Genomic DNA, 13755 nt, shown 5'->3' on the forward strand with positions numbered 1-13755 from the left:
GGATTGCCACCTTGCTCACTCAGTGACTCACTAGTGACAGGCACAGCAAGTGGAGCCCTGAACATAGTTCTTTCTGTTCCGCCCAACACACTGGCTATCAGGCTAAGGGAGGATCCAGCCAACGATCTGGTTATGTGGAAGCCAGTGGAACCAGCCCTGTCTGGGGGAGGTGGGGAGAGATGAAGCTAATGGGACTTGCTTCCAGGCAGAAGTGTCGCAAGCACGCTGGTCAGGAGCAGGTGAACTCTCCATACTATAACTGGGGCGGAAGGGAATCTCCTCACCCGGCCATTAAGGGGATACACAGGACAGAGCTCCTATGCACTCCGGGGGCAGAACGACAGGGGCTTAATGGGTTTGACAGGAGAGAGGCAGTGTGGCGTGTGCGAGTGCAAGAGCATGGCTTTACTTTGACTTCTTGCCCTACCACAGCTGGCTGGGGAGATTTTTATCTAAAATGAAAAAAACAACAGAATCCAGACTAAAGAACGGGCCAAACACAGCGGCACTAATATAGAGATTTTATTTCAAATGTATTGAGTCTTACAGCACATTGTTCGTCACAACGCTACTGAACTGATTTGGAGGTTTTGGCCAGCACATTGTGACACTGACACCCACAAGAGCTGAAAGCAGTTTAGATTAACCATGTCTGAATCCAAATGTCCAGGAATACGGACCTGACTCTCTGCTGCCTTATTGCTTGCAGTCACTTCCACCCACAGAAAGTGAGGCCACATGGGAATTGTGCTCTCACCAGGGGATCAGTGTCTCCCCCCACTCTCCTCCACAGGTGGAAATAATGCAAGGTACAAGGCGGGGAGAATCAGAAGTATGACATCTCTCTCTCTCTCCCCCTTGTTGTTTGCTCCCAGTATGGAACAGCAAAACAGTCTGAGCAGATACAGTCTCTTCAGATGATGCTAGCTTTGCTTTCGTTATTGGAAACCAGGGAGGCGGACATGTAAAAGTGCGAGAAATTCATTTGTTTTTTACTCCTTCAACTGAAATTTGAAAACCACTGGGTTTTGTAAATAGAACTGGGAGGTCAGAACATGGTTTGAATAGCCTAGTGTTTGGTTATTTACTAGACAGGGAGGACTCATATCCCCCCACCCTCTCAATGTGGAGTCTTAAGTAGGGTATCTGTGGTCTCTTTATTTATTTGGAGAAAAACAATTTACCCAGCTATAAAAATGCCCCTGGTTCCACGCACCGACCAGCATCTCTCCGGATCTCTCAGGAACCAAGTATCAAACATGGCTCACAAAGATCCAAGAAAAGAGCAGAAGCTTAATCTTGTAACTCACGTCTTCCTAAGCTCATACCCTAGTGAGCTTCCCTTAAAATGGGCTGGGATGCCGGGTGTGTAGCATATGGAAGTAACAGAGGCGATAACTACAGATTTCAAAAAGGGCGACTCTAAAAGTTATGGCTTCTGTACAGCAGACAGGAAAGGAAGTCAAGTCCAAGAGGAACTTTTCAGTGGTGTTGGAATGAACCAGAGACTGTTTCTGTCGCATAGGGGCATATGCTGCACATGCCCATCACTGTATCTTTTGGTTAAGTGCCACATTAGAGTGAAAAAAAACTGACTGTAGAGGCTCTGTTGGCCGGCTTTCTCCCTACCCCCAATTTGGTATCTCTGCTTCATTCTCCCTTCTTCGGGTTACATTAAGTGCACAGAAATATATAGCAGCATTTGGACTGAAACCCTCACGCACACCAAACAGCACGTTCCAGGAGGTAAAACAACACACTACGGCCTACCCTCAAGATGTCAAGTTTTCAGGATAGAGCAACAGGAAAAGGAGGAGATGGAGGCAGCAAAGGGGAGAAGGAGCAACACAGGAACACAAGTTATGTTTCCATCCCAGGACAGAATCACGGTCATTCCTGTGTTAGCACCAGGCTGTGACACTGCGAGAGACTAGAAGTAGACAGGCAGAGCAAGAAGAGAACAAACCATTCTCCCCTCTCCCCATACAGTACTGCAGGGGGATAGTCTAGTCTAGTGCATTCACTACTCTCTGCAGGTCCCGGACATTGGCAGAGATCTGCTTGGCCTCGCAGAGAAGCCCCATCTTGTCTTCAGAGAGAAGGAATTCCTTTTCCGCATCCAAGAGAAGGTTAACTCAGGGATTGCTAATGAGTTCAGACCCCTCATCCACAAAGCCAGCCTGCAAATCAAACTCCATGGAAAGAGAAGCAGTGGAACCTCTAGGCTGAGCCTTTCTGAAGGGACACAGAGGACAGAGGTACCATTCAGAATCCACCCTCTTCATTCTTGTACAATGCAAACTGCCTTTTGTAGGGTGGAAAGAAGAGTTTGATTCTAAACATACCTTTCTATTGCTTTGGGGTACTTGTACAGGCAGTATCTGTGAAAGCATCGCTTTCCAATCCATAGGAGAAAGAGGTTGTGGTCTCCTATTTAGCCCTAGGTCTTCAGCTATACGTACACTGGTACCAAGATGGGCCCACTGTATTGTCTCATCTCAATTCCTCTGCTTCAGACGGATATGGGATCAAGGAGGATTGCTGAAGACAGTGCATTTGAGTTTGGTGTTCAAATGCTGCACCAAAGACCTTCACAATTCCAGTGGAGGCAGAGCCGTCCCTCAAATCTGTGAGCAAAAAGGCTTGGCATGGACAGCGTCCTTGTCTGGCATTCAACTGGAAGCTGTGGCGATGGGTTTCTTCAGGTGTTGACTCATGAGCTCCCTAGCACGAGACACCTGGATGTGATCGTAACAGGAGTTGCAGACAAGGACTGGGTCGTAGAGCTGCTGATCAGGAATGGGCAGCTTCAGATGGCAGCAGCCAGCACAGAACACGTTCCCACAATTCCTGTTAAGGGGTAATAAAAGCAGAGAGCAGTGAGACAGTGACAACTCCATAAAGAAGAAGGCCATGTCTAGATTGGGGGAGTCTAGGGCCAAACACAACCAGCGTGTTCTTGAAGGCGTTCAGTCCTGTCTGCACTAATGTTCAACTATGTGGGAGTTGAGATGTTAGCTGACATGTTTTTAAACACCATCTGCATTTCTAGTGTAAACACGGACAGAGGGAGGGTCAGGGACCCCAGGACAACAGCGATAAGAAAGACAGAGGGTCAGGGACTCCAGGGGGAGTGTGTGCAAGGGTGGGTGGATAGAGAAAGGGAGGGTCAGTGACCCTGTGCTGAGGGGCCTGAGACAGAAAAGGAAGAACAAAGACGTGGTCATTTGGGGGTTGGGGAGGAGATGGAAAAGAACAATGGAGATATGCAAGAGGTGGCTGAGTTTTACCTGCAGTGGTGCCTTCGCTTGGCTATCCAAAATTCACAATCACAGTTAAAGCAGTGTGAGGCCATATGGTCTGGAACCCAGCGTGTGACCTGGGGAAAATAACAGCCTTCATTAGCACCTCACCCCAGGAGCCTGTAATAGGCTTGCAAAACAATATCATTGAGGAGGACATCTTGAGACTGGAGCGTGGGTTACAGTGTGACACTGGGCCATAAAACACACTGAACCATGTGGGTTGGTCTGCAAAGCAAGGCACAGAGGCACAGCCTGGTGAGCCCGCACCTCGCCTAGCACCAAAGGACATGGAACTGCTCCCAGGAAAGCCTGCACCCCATCCTGCTACAGCCTACCTCGCAAGGAAAGCAGAGAGCCAATCCTACCATACGTCACCACCTTGCACAACAGGAACGGCTGCTCTGAGCCTAGATCCCATCCTGCCTTGTAGCATCTATCACCTTCAAACAGACAAAGCTGACCCTGCTACATATGTAGCTGTATACGGACGTACCTCAGTCTCCTTCTTATCGACAGGCTCCCAGCTTGCTTCAGACAGGCAGTCCTCACTGTGATCAGAGTAGAAGTCCTCAGTGTCACTGCTGTCCGATTCCTTTAGACAGGTCTGCAGAGAGAAAGCCAAAGTCACAAAAGCCATCAGCCCCTTCCAGCACAGACCCAAAGAGTAGTATCCCTTCCACCCCACTCAGAATGGCTCCTGAAGGAGCAAGTGGCACTGTCGCTCCCCAGCTCAGGAAGCAAAGGGCAGGAGAATCCGGACTGGCGTCATCCCCCATGTCTTGGGAAATAAAGGAAGATTGGATGAAGGAATCTTTGGATACTAGGAGAGTGAAGGCCAGGAGGAGATGGTGTCCAGATCAGAGAAGGAACTCTGTTCCCTCCTGGGAAGCACAGGCTAGGAGAACGTAGAACCCCTGGATGGGGAGGAGGGGCGGGGGAGGGGAGGAGTGAATCATTATCCTAATGAGCATCAAACTTGCACACCAACAGGAAGTGAGGGGTAAGAGAACATGTGAGCTTGGCAGCACATGCTCCCGCTGGAGTCAGGGGAGAGCAGGGACATGAAGGGCAGGATGTCATGGTTCATGGATGGGTCAGACCCGGTGGGAGATGGCACTTTATAGGCCATTACTTACAAAGTCATCTTCATAGTCCATCTGTGGCTCAGCTGGGGGGGCGCAGCAGTGACGTATATCCAGCCTTAGCTGGAGCTCTCGCACCTGCCTGCGCAGCTGCTCCACTTCCTGCCTGTAGCTGGCTTCGATCTGTCGCAGCCTGTGCTGAATCACATCTGTGGGGAAGGGGAGCCCGTCGTCATCCAGGTAGAGAGGAGGCACAGGGGAAGGGCAGCTTGGTGGCACATGCTTGGAGCCAGACACCTGCTTCAGGTGGCAGGGTAGCCATGGCCGGCTGGGCTTCCCTTCAGGGCCTGCACAATGTGCACTGGGACAGCCAGAGCAGACTGGTGGTTTCACACCTTCTCTTGTTGGCCACTGGCTACTGAGGTAGAGCCCTGGTGCCCGCAACGGTTTGCTGCTCAACCTCTTGTTACAGCACCCATAGGAAAGCAGCCGCCTGGTTACTGTCTCCCCACCGGGGAGCGACGTCACCATCCCCTGGAAACTGTCCCAGTTGGAACCCAGGAGGGAGAACTCGCTGGTCTGGCTCTGGGAAATGGGCCTTTGCCACAGCTCCAGCGGCACCATCCCCACCCGGCCCATTTCCTCCCAGTGCCCGCTCCTGCTGCTCCCACTTTTGCCAGTGTCTTTATGTTGCTGAGGGATGCCTGGCATGGGGCATGGGTTGTTCTGAGGAGAGACACTTGGTGCAGGAGTGTCCTGGCTGGGAATGCCCACTGCAGGATTTAGGGTGTCTTGATGCGGGGGTTTCACAAGATTCCAGCTTCCATCAGATTCCAGGCCAGTTGCTTTTGAAGGATTATAGGGACATGTTTCAAGCTGCTCCACAGCCCTGACACAAGTCCTGCAGACATTCTCCTGTCCAGGATGGTTTGGAGCTGGGCTGATGCCATCTACATCCTCCACATTCACCCTCCATCCCATTTCTGTCTCTGGAAAGATGTTGCTTGCTGGTGGAGGCACCCAGCCACTAAGCAGCTTGCAATGCGCTTGATGATCAGTGTGGCTGTTGAAGTTGTTGCTCGTTTGCAGGGGGTGAGTTTTCCCCTGCTCCACTGGCACCTGCTGCGTTTCTCCCACAGCCACCACGCTGCCTTCCTCGGGGTGCAGCTCAGGGCCCTCTGTGCTGGCCTGTCTGGGCTCCAGGCCCATCCTGACCTCCTGACAGTGGTTGTTCAGGTTGGGATCACTAGAAGTACGGGTCAGCGGGCTGCTGGAGTCACCAGCTGAAAGCAGGTCATCCATAGATCTTGTCTTTGGTAACCTGGAACCAAGAAACAAAGCCTGAATCTCCGGAGAAGAAACTTTTACTACAAAAATCCCAGTACCTGCTGCTCTGTGCCACAGGGGCCCTTGCAGAGGGGGAAGGGAACTGCCCAGCACACAGGGCTAGGTCTCTGAATAGTGGTAGGATGCCCCGAGGTGTGACGAGAGAGCATAGTTAATAGGGTTGCATCATTGCATCACCTTGGAATTTAGACTTACAGTCAACATGTTAAAAGTGGGCACTGATTCTGAGTTCCTCGCCAGCCATTTCTTGGTTTAATCACTTCACAGCTGGGACATCACCTCAGAGGCCTAACCAGCCAACAAGAACCTCCGCTAATCTCTAGTTTCCTCATCAGGCTGGGGTAGGGGTGGGGGTAGGGTCTATGTAGCACCAGGCAGCCCCTGGAGCACAGGGACACAGCTGGAGGAGCTTCCCTTTGGATCCCCAAAGCCAGCGTCCCAGGTGTTGCTCTCCATTGATCAGGAGGAGAAGGAAGTGCCCAGGGCACTGTGGTGAACTGCCTGTGGGTGAAGGTGAAGGCAGCATCAGCATTAGACTGAGAACGCACAAGCCAGCTAGTTGGGAGAGGCATGGACAAGTGTCACGCAAACTTCCTCTTTCCTAGGGCGAGAAATAGACACTCCTAGTGCAGCCAGCACCACATCTGGGCACCAGTCTCCCTTCCCCCTAGGCCTCTCTTCTATTGCTCCCTAGGACACGTTGGTGTTCGCACCACTACAAGGTGGCCTCAGAGCAGCTACATGAAATCTCCCCATATGGTGCTCCTAGTATGGCAGGGAGCAGTGTACTCTCTCTTCCAGGTGTTCACTGAGGCTACCCTGGAGAGAGGGGTGACAGGCATGTTCAGGACACTCCAGGCCCTGTCTTTTCAGGACAATGGTGCTGGGTGCTTCTCATGGCAAATGTGTGTGTGTAATAATGTCAGCCAGAGGAGAGAGCAAGTGAGCAGGAAAGAAACCCAGGACCGTGGTGGAAAGGGAACCCAAATTGGAACTCCTTTCTCCCTACCTGTCCAAAGATCTGCCGCTGAACTCCTGGCTTTGGGATCCTGGGGGCAGGTAGCGGTCCATACCCTCCTCCCCTAGAGGACAGGGGGATGATGCTGGAAGGTACACTGCTGTCCAAAGATGTAGTGCTCGCACATGGCACACTGGGTGCAGCACCTGCAGGAGAAATTACACTGAAGGACAGGACAAAAGGGAAACCCCTCCCCATCCAAGGCAAGCCAGCCTCCTTTCCCTCCAACCCAATTACTCTTCCCAGACAATTTAGGCTGCTAGCCACAAGCCCATACAGCTGGGTTGGGGGCTGCCACTCACCTGCTCGGTGCCAGGCATGTAGAGGAGATTGTGGAAGTTCTTGTTGCCAGCTCTCAGGAGGGACCACACTGAGCAGGTGCGTTTGTAAATGTTGTGCATCTCTCGCTCACATGGGTTGTTGCCCAGGAAGGTCCCATACAGGCAGGAGTACGTGTGCTGCACCAGCTTCACCTGCACCGCCAACAGAAAAGAGCAATTGCTAGGGCCCTTGGAAAGCAACTCTCCCTCACACCCACGTAACACAACTCCCACCCCACCCCTAAAGCACACACTCCAGCCCCCTGCCACAGCTCTCCTTCCATCCTGTGGGAGAATGTTACCCAAGGATCCCACCATGTCTACTGGCAGAGGCTACAGGGGATGCATAGGGTTTTACAGGAATCCCCTGGGTTGGATATTTGCATAATAATTCACCGAAGAGTGGTATATGAGATCTCTACTGAGAGCCAGCAACCTACTGGTTGTCATAACCATTGCAAAATGTATGTGTGGATAATATTTAAAGGAGTTATGTACGATATTAAAAATTGTGTTTTTAAGGTCTTGGAGTTAAGGCAGGTCATCAGGAGGCTCCATACCTCGGAAATATTCCTTTCAGGCAGGAGATAACTGACACTTATCTCGCTGTCTGGTCACTTGTGCATTGCATGCCTATTTGCATACTGAGCCAGGAGCAGCCTGAGAGATTGCAAAATCTACAAGTGAGGAAATCTTCAGGAATAAACACACAACCGGGGGTGTCCTGTTTATTAATAAAAACAAAGAATTGGTGCGGGAGACCTTGGAGAGCTAAGAAACACACTGAAGTCTTCACTAAAGAGGCAAACTGACAGCGTGCATAGCTCATGAAAGGAGAGTCACAGCCAGCCTGGCTGTAAAGCTGCGAAGATTTTGACATGACAGTATCTTCTGAATTAAGTCTAGGTTCTAGAATGTAGATTATGATTTTATTTTCTATGAAACCATTTGTTTCCAATACTTCTACTTGCTACTACTTGAATCGCTGGGCTTCACCACCCTCCTAGTGAAAAAGTTTTTCCTAATATCCAACCTAAACCTCCCCCACTGCAACTTGAGACCATTGCTCCTTGTTCTGTCATCTGCCACCACTGAGAACAGCCGAGCTCCATCCTCTTTGGAACCCCCCTTCAGGTAGTTGAAAGCAGCTATCAAATCCCCCCTCACTCTTCTCTTCTGCAGACTAAACAATCCCAGTTCCCTCAGCCTCTCCTCAGAAGTCATATGCTCCAGACCCCTAATCATTTTTGTTGCCCTCCGCTGGACTCTTTCCAATTTTTCCACATCCTCCTTGTAGTGAGGCCCAAAACTCGACACAGTACTCCAGATGAGGCCGCACCAATGCCGAATAGAGGGGAATGATCATGTCCCTCGATCTGCTGGCAATGCCCCTACTTATACAGCCCAAAATGCCGTTAGCCTTCTTGGCAACAAGAGCACACTGTTGACTCATATCCAGCTTCTCATCCACTGTAACCCCTAGGTCCTTTTCTGCAGAACTGCTGCCTAGCCATTCGGTCCCTAGTCTGTAGCAGTGCATGGGATTCTTCTGTCCTAAATGCAGGACTTTGCACTTGTCCTTGTTGGACCTCATCAGATTTCTTTTGGCCCAATCCTCTAATTGGTCTAGGTCCCTCTGTATCCTATCCCTACCCTCCAGCGTATGTACCACTCCTCCCAGTTTAGTGTCATCTGCAAACTTGCTGAGAGTGGAATCCACACAATCCTCCAGATCATTAATGAAGATATTGAACAAAACTGGCCCCAGGACCGACCCTTGGGGCACTCCGCTTGATACCGGCTGCCAACTACACATGGAGCATTAATCACTACCCGTTGAGCTCAACAATCTAGCCAGCTTTCTATCCATCTTCTAATCCATTCATCCAACCCATACTTCTTTAACTTGCCGGCAAGAATACCGTGGGAGACTGTATCAAAAGCTTTGCTAAACTCAACGAATAACACATCCACTGCTTTCCCCTCATCCACAGAGCCAGTTATCGCATCATAGAAGGCAATTAGGTTAGTCAGGCATGACTTCCCCTTGGTGAATCCATGCTGACTATTCCTGATCAAAGCAACAGAGGGTCCTGTGGCACCTTTAAGACTAACAGAATTATTGGGAGAAGACGGTTACTCACCGTTGTAACTGTTGTTCTTCGAGATGTGTTGCTCATATCCATTCCATTAGGTGTGTGCGCGCCGCGTGCACGATCGTCGGAAGATTTTTACCCTAGCAACACCGGCGGGTCGGCTGTGGAGCCCCCTAGAGTGGCGCCTTCATGGCGCTGAATATATACCCCAGCCGACCCGGCGCCCCCTCAGTTCCTTCTTGCCGGCTACTCCGACAGTGGGGACGGAGGGCGGGTTTGGAATGGATATGAGCAACACATCTCGAAGAACAACAGTTACAACGGTGAGTAACCGTCTTTTCTTCTTCGAGTGCTTGCTCATATCCATTCCATTAGGTGACTCCCAAGCCCAACTTAGGTGGTGGGGTCGGAGTGAGACATTGCTGTGTGCAAAACTGCTGATCCGAAGGCAGCATCGTCCCTGGACTGCTGCACTAGTGCATAGTGAGCCGTAAACGTGTGGACTGACGACCAAACCGCCGCTCTACAAATGTCCTGGATCGGAACTTGCGCCAGGAAAGCCGTCGAGGAAGCTTGGGCCCTCGTGGAGTGAGCGGTGAGGTGTGGTACTGAGACACCTGCCAGGTCGTAGCAAGTCCGGATGCAAGACGTAATCCAGGAGGATAGGCGTTGTGAGGAGACCGGTGATCCTTTCATTCGGTCGGCCACTGCAACGAAGAGTTGCGTCGTCTTTCTAAAGTGCTTTGTGCGGTCAATATAGAAGGCCAGGGCCCTTCGCACGTCCAGGGAATGCAAACGTTGATCCTGGCGAGTAGCATGTGGTTTAGGGTGAAAAACCGGGAGAAATATATCCTGGTTGATATGAAATGGAGAAACCACTTTAGGGAGAAAGGCAGGATGTGGACGAAGCTGCACTTTATCCTTGTGGAAAACTGTGTAAGGGGGCTCGGATGTAAGCGCCCTGAGTTCAGAAACGCGCCTTGCTGAGGTGATGGCTACGAGGAAGGCTGTCTTCCAGGACAGGTACAGAAGTGAACAGGTGGCCAGTGGCTCGAATGGAGGACCTGTGAGCTTGGAGAGAACCAGGTTGAGGTCCCACGTCGGAACGGGCTGACGTTGTTGTGGGTACATCCGGTCTAAGCCCTTGAGGAATCTAACGACCATCGGGTTAGAGAATACCGAGGACGCGAGTTCCCCTGGGTGAAAGGCCGATATAGCGGCCAGGTGAACTCTAATTGAAGATATCGCCAACCCTTGCTGTTTTAGGGAGAGGAGATATTCCAAAATAAGAGGAATAGGTGCGTGCAACGGGGACGTGGCTCGTTGTTCGCACCAACAGGAGAACCGCTTCCACTTGGCCAAGTATGTGGTCCGTGTTGAAGGCTTCCTACTGCTCAGCAGAATCTGTTGGACAGAGTGTGAACACTGTTGCTCTGCCTGGGTGAACCATGGAGCAGCCACGCCGTGAGGTGGAGTGATTGCAGGTCGGGGTGACGCAGCCGGCCGTGGTTCTGCGTGATGAGATCCGGATACAACGGAAGCGGGATCGGTGTCTGAACCGAGAGTTCCAGCAGCGTGGTGTACCAATGTTGTCTCGGCCACGCTGGAGCGACCAGAATTACCTGTGCCTGGTCTCTGCGCAATTTGAGCAGTACCTTGTGGACCAGAGGAAACGGAGGGAAGGCATAAAACAGGTGGTCTTTCCAGGGAAGGAGAAACGCATCCGAGAGGGAGCCTGGGGCTCGACCTTGCAGGGAGCAGAACACGTGGCACTTCCTGTTGTCTCGAGATGCAAACAGGTCTATCTGGGGAAACCCCCACTTCTGGAAGACGGAATGTATGATGTCCGGACGGATAGACCACTCGTGCGTTTGAAAGGACCTGCTGAGTCGGTCCGCTAAAGTGTTCTGGACTCCAGGGAGGAACGATGCCGTGAGATGGATTGAGTGGGCGATGCAGAAGTCCCACAGGCAAATGGCCTCTTGGCATAGAATTGACGAACGTGCTCCTCCTTGCTTGTTGATGTAAAACATGGCCGTGGTGTTGTCGGTGAGAACTAACACACAGCGGCCCCGTAGGAGATTGAGAAATGCCTGGCACGCCAGGCGCACCGCCATCAGTTCCCGAACATTGATGTGTAGGGCTAGCTGAGGTGCAGTCCACAGGCCCTGGGTATGGTGCTCGTTGAGATGGGCGCCCCAACCCAGAGATGAAGCGTCTGTGACCAGGTGCAGAGAGGGTTGTGGGGCGTGAAACGGCATCCCTTCGCAAACCACATTGTGATCTAGCCACCATGTGAGGGAGGTCAGGACCGAGTTCGGGATTGTGACCACCATATTCAGGCTGTCCCGATGTGGGCGGTATATTGATGACACCCAGGTCTGGAGTGGGCGAAGCCGAAGTCTGGCATGCCTGGTTACGTACGTGCAGGAAGCCATGTGACCCAGCAGGGTAAGGCACGACCTCACCGTGGTAGTTGGGAAGGCCTTGAGTCCTTGGATGAGGCTCGTGATGGTGCAAAAGCGATTGTCTGGCAGGATGGCTTGTGCGCGTCTGGAGTCTAGAACCGCACCGATGAATTCTATTCTCTGGGTAGGTTCTAGAGTGGATTTGTCCTTGTTGAGTAGGATACCCAACTTGTTGAATGTGCGCACTATTATGTGGACGTGATCGCGAACTTGTTCCTTGGTGCGACCGCGTACCAGCCAGTCGTCTAGGTACGGGAACACCTGTATCCCTTGCCGACGAAGGTACGCTGCCACGACAGCCATACATTTCGTGAAGACCCGTGGGGCCGAAGATAGGCCGAAGGGAAGGACTGCAAATTGGTAGTGCACCCTGTTTACCACGAATCGGAGGAAGCGTCTGTGAGGCGGGTAAATAGCAATGTGAAAGTATGCGTCTTTCATGTCGAGGGCGGCAAACCAGTCTCCAGGATCGAGGGAAGGGATAATGGCCCCCAGAGAGACCATGCGGAACTTCAACTTTACTACGAATTTGTTGAGTCCGCGCAAGTCCAAGATGGGTCGCAGACCTCCTTTGGACTTGGGGATGAGGAAGTAACGGGAATAGAATCCCCTGCCCCTTAAATCCACCGGAACCTCCTCTATGGCCCCCATGGCGAGGAGCGTAGAGACTTCCTGTATAAGAAGTTGCTCGTGAGAAGGGTCCCTGAAGAGGGACGGGGAAGGGGGGGAGGAGGGGGGAAATGAAGAAAACTGGATAGCGTATCCCCTCTCCACCGTGCGGAGGACCCAACGGTCCGAAGTTATAAGGGACCAAGCACGGTGGAAGTGGGAGAGGCGATCCCGAAAGGAGGGGGCTGGATCCTGGGGGATGACTGGGGCGCCGTCCTCGACCGCACCTTCAAAAGTTCTGCCTGGGGCCTGAAGGTGGTCTAGGTGGCCCCTGGTTCTGGCCAGGTTGAGGGCCGGTCCACCTTCTTCTACCACCTCGCCCTCGCCTCCGGGCCGAGTCCTGTCTCTGACGAGGCGGGGGGGGGTAGAAGCGCTGAGGCTGCGGCCTAAACGGCCTGCGCTGGGGGCCCACAACATGCATCCCCAGGGAGCGCATGATTGTTCTCGAGTCCTTGAGGCTCTGCAGGCGAGAGTCCGTCTTATCTGAGAACAATCCATGACCCTCAAAAGGCAGATCTTGTAGGGTTTGCTGCAGCTCCGGAGGCAAACCCGAAACCTGAAGCCAGGAGATCCTGCGCATAGCGACACCCGAAGCCAGGGTCCTCGCCGCTGAGTCTGCAATGTCCAAGGAGGCTTGCAAGGAGGTCCGAGCCACCTTCTTGCCCTCCTCTACCATGGCTCCAAACTCCTCCCTGGACTCTTGGGGAATCAACTCCTTAAACTTCCCCATAGAGTTCCAGGAGTTGAAATTGTAGCGGCTCAGTAGCGCCTGTTGGTTCGCCGCTCTAAGTTGTAGCCCTCCGGCTGAGTAAACCTTGCGGCCAAACAGATCGAGCCGCTTAGCCTCTTTTGATTTAGGCGCTGCAGCCTGCTGGCCGTGGCGCTCTCGTGCATTCACTGATTCCACCACCAGTGAACACGGTTGGGGGTGGGTATACAAGTACCCACAGTCCTTAGACGGGACAAAGTATTTTCTTTCCACCCCTCTCGCTGTGGGTGGAATGGAGGCAGGAGTTTGCCATATCGTATCCGCATTTGTTTGGATCGTGCGGATCAGAGGTAACGCCACCCTCGATGGGGCATCTGCTCCAAGGATATTCACGATCGGGTCGTGAACCTCCACTATCTCCTCCACCTGTAGGTCCATATTACGGGCCATCCTACGCAGGAGATCCTGGTGAGCCCGAAGATCTATCGGAGGGGGACCCGTACAGGAAGTGCCCGCCACTGCCTCATCCGGAGAGGAGGAAGAGGATGCCTCCGGTGGCACTGGATCCAAGGGGGGGTCCTGATCCCCCTGCTCTTGGGCCGGGGCATCACCTGCACTTGGGTCCATGGTGTCGGGTGGTGTGGACACTGAAGCCTCCATGCCCCCTGGCGGAGGCCGAGAGATGGTGGACTCCGGGGCCCTTCTAACGGAGTGACCCGAGCGAGAGGTCGAAGCTATTGG

General features: G+C 52.5%; 1 protein-coding gene across 8 annotated transcripts in view; it reads right to left on the bottom strand.

The window, feature by feature from the left end:
* Positions 1–506: 506 nt before the first annotated feature.
* MTMR4 (myotubularin related protein 4) overlaps positions 507–13755 on the bottom strand; it is a 125386-nt gene continuing 112137 nt past the window's right edge. For all 8 annotated transcript variants that reach the window (XM_065573086.1, XM_065573091.1, XM_065573087.1 and 5 more), the window contains 6 exons: positions 7055–7225; positions 6744–6898; positions 4442–5708; positions 3799–3909; positions 3291–3379; positions 507–2850 (listed from right to left, as the gene is read on the bottom strand). In XM_065573086.1, coding sequence (XP_065429158.1) covers positions 2673–2850; positions 3291–3379; positions 3799–3909; positions 4442–5708; positions 6744–6898; positions 7055–7225 — 1971 coding nt within the window. In that variant the 3' untranslated portion in view covers positions 507–2672. The remainder of the gene's footprint in view (positions 2851–3290; positions 3380–3798; positions 3910–4441; positions 5709–6743; positions 6899–7054; positions 7226–13755) is intronic.

This window comes from Chrysemys picta, chromosome 19 (assembly GCF_011386835.1).
Source record: "Chrysemys picta bellii isolate R12L10 chromosome 19, ASM1138683v2, whole genome shotgun sequence".
NCBI classification, from domain to species: Eukaryota; Metazoa; Chordata; order Testudines; family Emydidae; genus Chrysemys; species Chrysemys picta.